Source organism: Lathyrus oleraceus, chromosome 7, assembly GCF_024323335.1.
Source record: "Lathyrus oleraceus cultivar Zhongwan6 chromosome 7, CAAS_Psat_ZW6_1.0, whole genome shotgun sequence".
NCBI lineage: Eukaryota > Viridiplantae > Streptophyta > Magnoliopsida > Fabales > Fabaceae > Lathyrus > Lathyrus oleraceus.
Window position 1 is genome coordinate 258,426,081 of NC_066585.1, and position 7,016 is coordinate 258,433,096.

The 7,016-nt window shown below is 34.3% G+C and overlaps 1 protein-coding gene across 1 annotated transcript; it reads left to right on the forward strand.

The window, feature by feature from the left end:
* The first annotated feature begins 202 nt into the window (after window positions 1–202).
* LOC127100899 (prohibitin-1, mitochondrial) lies at window positions 203–4,082 on the forward strand. Its single transcript, XM_051038205.1, has 6 exons — window positions 203–409; window positions 569–742; window positions 1,022–1,138; window positions 2,817–2,987; window positions 3,180–3,392; window positions 3,748–4,082. Exons 2-6 carry the CDS (start codon window positions 569–571, stop codon window positions 3,940–3,942), a joined length of 870 nt encoding a protein of 289 aa, XP_050894162.1. The 5' UTR covers window positions 203–409; the 3' UTR covers window positions 3,943–4,082.
* Window positions 4,083–7,016: the final 2,934 nt, after the last annotated feature.

The window sequence follows — 7,016 nt, forward strand, 5'->3', positions numbered from 1 at the left end:
ATTTAATTCAATTAAATTTATATAATAATTATTTACTTTACAATTAACCTACTCGTTTCAAATTTACATATCTATCAAAATATATTTTATAGGATATGTTTCTACTTTTGCCTATAAAAAAGATAGAATGACAAATTACCCTTTTATCCATTATAAAATCCTCTCATTTATTTCTGCAATCTGAAGATCTAACGGCCTAGATCTAAGTTCCATGGAAGCACCCTTTTTAAAGTAGTGCATGGAAAATGAAACCTTAAAAATGGGTAGAAATATCGGGTACCCGACACATCGATTCTAAAACACATACCCGAAGGAGTCGCAAGCAGTGTCTTGCTCTAAAATCTAAAACCCTATAACCACTGAACCCTCATTTCACCTAACATCAATCTCCACAACCAGTCTCCGCAAGGTACCGATTCCATTTTCTTCCTTTCAAGCTTTTCGCATTTAGCTATTCGATCTTATTGCTGAATCATTGTTGTTGTTCAATTTCTGTTACCCTAATTATGTTTCATGCTTTTGATTTTTGATTTTTGTTCATGCTAATTAGTAGTGTTGATTTTGATAGATGAATTTCAACAACGTGAAGATCCCAAAGGTTCCTGGTAGTGGAATCGCTGCTTTGCTTAAAGTTAGCATTATCGGTGGACTTGCTGTGTATGGGGCTACAAACACCTTGTATAATGTTGAGGGTGGTCATCGAGCTATTGTCTTTAACCGTCTTGTTGGTGTCAAAGATAAGGTTTTCCATTTTCCTTCACTGTAAAACCGCAAAATCTGTTGTTACTGTTGTTAAGTGTTTTATTTGCTTAGGTTTTTGTGTAGTATATTCGTCTGTTAGTTGATAAGATTTGTAGGTTTTAGGTTATGATTCACTAACAATCTTTCTATAAGCATGTAGCAAAGATACCTCTGAGTCAAAATGCTCCAAAAACCTGCATAGTTTTATGAATAGACCTATGTGTTCACCAGCAACCTAGTATATCAATATGACAATATAGAATGGCTTTTTTATATGCAGGTCTATCCTGAAGGAACACATATTATGATCCCGTGGTTTGAGAGGCCTGTGATCTATGATGTTCGTGCACGACCTCACTTAGTGGAGAGCACTTCAGGAAGTCGGGATCTCCAAATGGTAAATTGTTCTGTTTGACATGCTTTTTTTTTTCTTTTCTTTTTTTATAGTTTCATAAGATTGGCTGCAAGGAGTCAAAGTTTTTTTTGTTACAATAACTTGTGTTTTTGGATGAGATCGGATTAAGGTAAATGTTTCTTGTCTACCAGAAAAAACCAGGGTTAAGGTAAACGTTTGATAGGGCTTTTTCTCTCCCTTTAGGGTCTATTTGGGAGTTTGGAGGGAAAGGGGAGGACTTTGAAAAAAGGGAATGATTGAGTGGAAAGAATTGAAAGATTTTGGTTGGGAGGGTTTGCTTTTATTCATAACACCAAAATGCCCCTAATTTGGGGAACTCAAAATTTGTATTGAAGGAGAGTTTTGGAGGGCTTGCATACAAAATCATTTTTTTTAAAATTCATTTTCGGAAGCCTTCCCCTCCCCTCCAAACTTGCAAACAAAGCCTTAGGGTTTTGTCTATTGAAGCAATTTTAGTTTTACCATTGCTTGTAGTAACGTAGTGCTATTCCAAGATTGTATGTAAATCATGCCTTCTGTGGGGGCTGTTGACACTGTAGGCTTATGTTTCATATTAATATTACTCTTTTGTGATTTGATATCTATTTCATGAGTGTCTTAATTTGTGCCTGAACTGAACCACCAATTCTCAACTCTCAAGTTATTAAGTCATTTCATTTCAACCATTCTCCTTTCAATGTTGTGCACTTTGCTCATCTCCCTTGTATTTGAACTGATGGTTGTCAAGATCTCGATCTCGATCTTAAAATCTTAAGATCCAGATTTTAAGTAGAATCGCGTGTTGTAGTCAAATTGTGAAAATTTGTAAAACCGTTGATTTTGTGCAATCTTTGCCAGTTTTGGGCATGATTGGTTGTTTTCCGGCCACCACCATTAAACGTGATAAAGATGACAAGATGCAGAGGCACAACAATTACGGTTTGGTGGGGATGAATGTGTGCCTTTGGAAATGATGAAGTTTTAGATTTAGGGTTTAGAGAATACACATCTCACTTGTAGTGTTTGTTTTGATTAATTGACTTGTGATAATCCTAGTAATTGACCAAATATGTCCCTAATGTCTAACAAATGTTTCATGTGGTAGTAATAAAGTATAAAAACTCAATCATACATGTCTAAAGAATATGAAAAGAGTCATTTTCTCACTAATACACTTGCCTACTAACATATATCTAAGAATATGAAAAGAGTCATTTTCTCACTAATACACTTGCCTACTAACATATATCGTGTAAAAATACTTTAAATATATACTATTATTTTTTCATTTAGTATGATTTTACGATTTTTGTTGCGATCTTATGTTTTAAGATCTTATCCCCTCTCGATCTTACAAAATTAATTGGGTAGGATCTTCCGATCTTAGCTACAATTTTATATTTTATGACCTTGCTCTTCTCTCCCGATCTTATGTAAGATCTCGATCTTGACAACCAACTATTACAAATTTACTATCTATGACCCTGAAATTCTAGATTTATGTTTAAAATGTCAAAACTGAGTTAGTATTTTGCAAGTGTTGTCCATTCTAACTCTATTATTGTATAGACGGTTCTTTATCCCCCCATATTTTGCTTAGGCACAATACTCGACCATAATCTGTATTATAGTTTTCATTTCCATGTAATGTATTGTTTTTATGCATCTTTTATTTTGCCAGGTGAAAATTGGACTTAGAGTTCTTACACGTCCTGTGCCAGACCAATTACCAACAGTTTATCGAACTCTGGGTGAGAATTATAATGAAAGGGTCCTGCCTTCTATTATACATGAAACTCTCAAATCTGTGGTTGCACAGTACAATGCCAGTCAGCTCATTACTCAGAGAGAGGTAACTTTTTACTTAGATTCTCTCTCATCTTCTGTTCAACTAGTAACTGGATTAATTGTGTCTATGCCTCTTTACTTATTTGGAATTTGTATTCTTAGAAACAAAAGAAATTCACCATACACTATTTATATTAAAAGGGAATCACAACCATATGGGTGAGACTGATTATTTCTACAATGATCCAATTTACAGGCTGTTAGTCGTGAAATAAGGAAGATATTGACTGAAAGGGCATCACAATTTAACATTGCGTTGGATGATGTGTCAATCACAAGTTTGACATTTGGGAGGGAATTCACAGCTGCAATTGAAGCCAAGCAGGTTGCTGCTCAAGAAGCCGAGAGAGCTAAATTTGTTGTAGAAAAAGCTGAACAAGACAAAAGAAGTGCTGTTATTAGAGCACAGGTAAATACTTTTCCGTTCCTACTTATGTTATGGGTTGTTATCTTTATAAACATTGTTGTCGTGCTTATTTTTTGAAACTGCTACCAAATAAAGCAAAATAAAATTAACAAGTAAATGAAAAGATTACTGCAATGATATTTGCTGATCGTTTGTTCGAGGGATATATGAAAGTTATAATGCAAGGAAATTAAATTTGGCGAATGGTGATGTATGGATAAGTTATCAAGCAAGGAAATTAAATATCCTTCAACATGATCCTATTGAACTTCTTTTTCTTCTCAAAACCCAATACATATTATATAGACCACTTTTCGAATTCTCATTTCTTTAATTGTTATTTCTATTTGACAAACAGGGAGAAGCCAAGAGTGCTCAATTGATTGGTCAAGCTATTTCCAACAACCCTGCATTTATAACCTTAAGGAAAATTGAAGCTGCTAGGGAAATTGCTCAAACAATTTCAAATTCTGCCAACAAGGTTTTCTTGAATTCAGATGATCTCTTGCTGAACCTTCAGGATTTAAATTTGGAGCCCAGTGGGAAGAAATAGTTATGTTGCCGAGTTCAGTTGTTTCAGTAACTTTTTTCTTGTATTACGATTCATTTTGAACTGTATTCTATTAACTCATCACATAAGATTTAGCTTTGCAAACTGGATTATGGACAAGCTGATTGTCATTCTCTTTTCAATCTCTATCTTTGTCGATGACGTCGGTTGCTTCTTTCTTAAAGCATAATAGTAATAAATTGCTCTGAAAGTTCAACATAGAGAACAATGCGCCAGATGGTTTTGATTCTCTATCAAGAATTCAAAACAAATATGATCCTTGACCTGCTGGAGTGGATTGTCTTTAATGTCTAAGGTGAATGTCTGTCATATTACTGTGGAATAATTATTGAAACTCTATCTAATACCAATTGTTATTTAAAAAAAAGAAGAAAAGCAACAGCAACCAATATAAATCATATTATTTCTCATACTCAAATTAAAACTTGTTAGGAACCAAAATTAATAGAAAAGGAAAATATTACATAGGAAAAACTCTAATTTCATAGCAAAATTCTTTAGAGAAGATACGATTCTTTCTCTGTATAACCCTAAGGTTCTCTTCCAACAATCAAAGAACTCTAATTTCATAGCAAAATTCCTTAGAGAAGATATGATTATTTCTCTGTCTAACTCTAAAGGTTCTCAGTGAACAAATTTGACTCATGACCTACTTGTCTAACACTTTATTATCACCATACTTTTTTCTAACTCTGCCATGTTCCGAAGGAGAGTTTTTGGATCACTTCACTTTCATCTAGTGAGAGCGGGTTTTGGCAGTCGTGACCTTAAATCCTTTTCCGACGGTTTGTTTGTTATTCCTTTTTTCATGGGTATGCAAGTTGGTATTGTCTTCCACTATAACAACTTTGTCTTTATCATCTTATCTCTCAATCTTATGAATATGTATGACTCTCAATTTGCATCCGGATTCTCTTGTCACCAAGATTAAAATTATATCATGGCTTCTCCTTTCATTTTCATGAACTCCCATTGCACTTTATCAGATGAACGGATTTTCTGCATATGGAAAAACTTTTCTTCTATCACAATCCATCCAAAGGGGCTTTCACCCAAAAATTACGAAAGCTCTTCATTTCCATCTTAAACACTGTCACTCTGTTGATAATTTAGTAAGTTGCAACCCAAAATTAAGAGAGAAAACGAGAATGTATTATTGATTAACCCACGAAACAAGATTGATAAAAAAATCCCCTACATGCCTTCACACACGCACCCCCCCCCCCCCTCTCTACCACATCACATTCTTTCTCTCCCATTTCCTATATTTTGATAACGGTCTTTATTAATTCATTGAATAATTAATTTATATATATTAATTTTTATATTAAATAGAGATTAAAGGTAGTGCATTGTCAGTGTAAACTTTCTTTACACCATCATTAACGTTCTGTCATATCATATCAGTATTTTAAAACTAAACATGTGATTTGGCAGAATGCACGTCTCTCTGATTGATTAACAGTATAAAAATATTTTACACTTCAGTGCATAGTCTTTTTTCTCTATTAAATATAAATAAAATACATCCTATATTCAATAAATTTAAAAATATTTTTTCTTATAATAAAGATCCAAGAGAGTAGTTAATTGTCTATTTAAGCACACATAGTCAATTTGGAGTCCTCACAAAACGCCACAAGTTAAAGTGGCTGGTAAAAAGTTGACCTACCAGATAAAAATTTAGATATAAAATATTTTTTCATATTTCGTACTTATTTAAATTTATTTTTTAATAAAAAATTTGTGTGTTTATTTTTATAAAAACTAGATTTTTTTTAAATAATGATGTTTTTCAATTTTTTTCCCGAAAATAATCAATAATTATAAAAAAAACCAAAATAATCAGGTTTTGAAGAGGATCCGCCAGATGAATTGGCGCATCCCTAATAGATGAAGAGGAGGCACCAATAGCATTGACACATGCATTGAGCTCCTCATGAGGAGGCGCCAATGCTATTGATGCATGAATTGACCCTCATGAGGAGGCACCAATGCTCCTGGCGCCTAGGTGCTTTTTGTGGTGTGGGCGCCAATTCATCTGGCGTCTGCATGTTCTTTCATATGAGTGTCAATCCCTCAGGCGTCTGCATGTTATGTACAATTGATGTTCCGTCTCTATAAATACCACGTCTTGGATGCAATATTTTTCACTCAAAATCATCTCCTAATACCATAATTTGTCTAGTTCAACCACCATCACCTTCAAGTTTCTCTGTTTTAACAATGTCTGCATACATTTAGAAACGAAATGCTGATGTAATATTTTCCGCCGTTGCAGCTCCGATACAGATTCGACTTTGGAACACATATACGTTTGAACGTCTTAATCGGACGTTGTACAGTTGGTTAGAGGGAGAAAGTGGAGAGGGTGAAATGATTAGAATAATACAATGGCTTGTGTCCACGTTCAAATATACGTTTGAACGTCTTAACCGGACGTTGTACAGTTGGTTAGAGGGAAAAAGTGGAGATGGTGAAAGGATTAGAATAATACAATGGCTTGTGTCCACGTTCAACCAAAATAGAGAAATGCATGAATGGGTGGATATTAAGACCGACCAAGACGCTCGTAGGATGATGCATTACATGTTCAAAATTGTTTTGATGGTTGTAATCACATAGTTCTTATATTGTATTTGTTATAATTATTTGTGTTACTGTTTATGTAATGGTACTTTCATCACAGACGTCTAACATGAAATAAAGTTAGTTTTTCATATATTGTAATAGAGGTACATGTAAATTTATCTGGTTGTGCTCGTTCCAACACTATGACAGTTAATACGATTGTGACCTGGCTGACGGCATAAACTACATAGTCTAACCATTTTGTTCGTCGTATCCATTTCGGTCGAATCTGGGTGCTGTTTGGACGACCATTTTTCTTCCTTCGCATAACTTCGTTGTGCCAGACGATGTCCCCTTGATATTCTGGCTAATAATCCTCTTTTGCCACTACGAAAAAATTAATTTTATAAACATTTGAAAGGCTGACGACTTTGTAAACTTCAGATAGCAAGTAAGATGGATCTCTTCGAACCTTTGAGCATGCC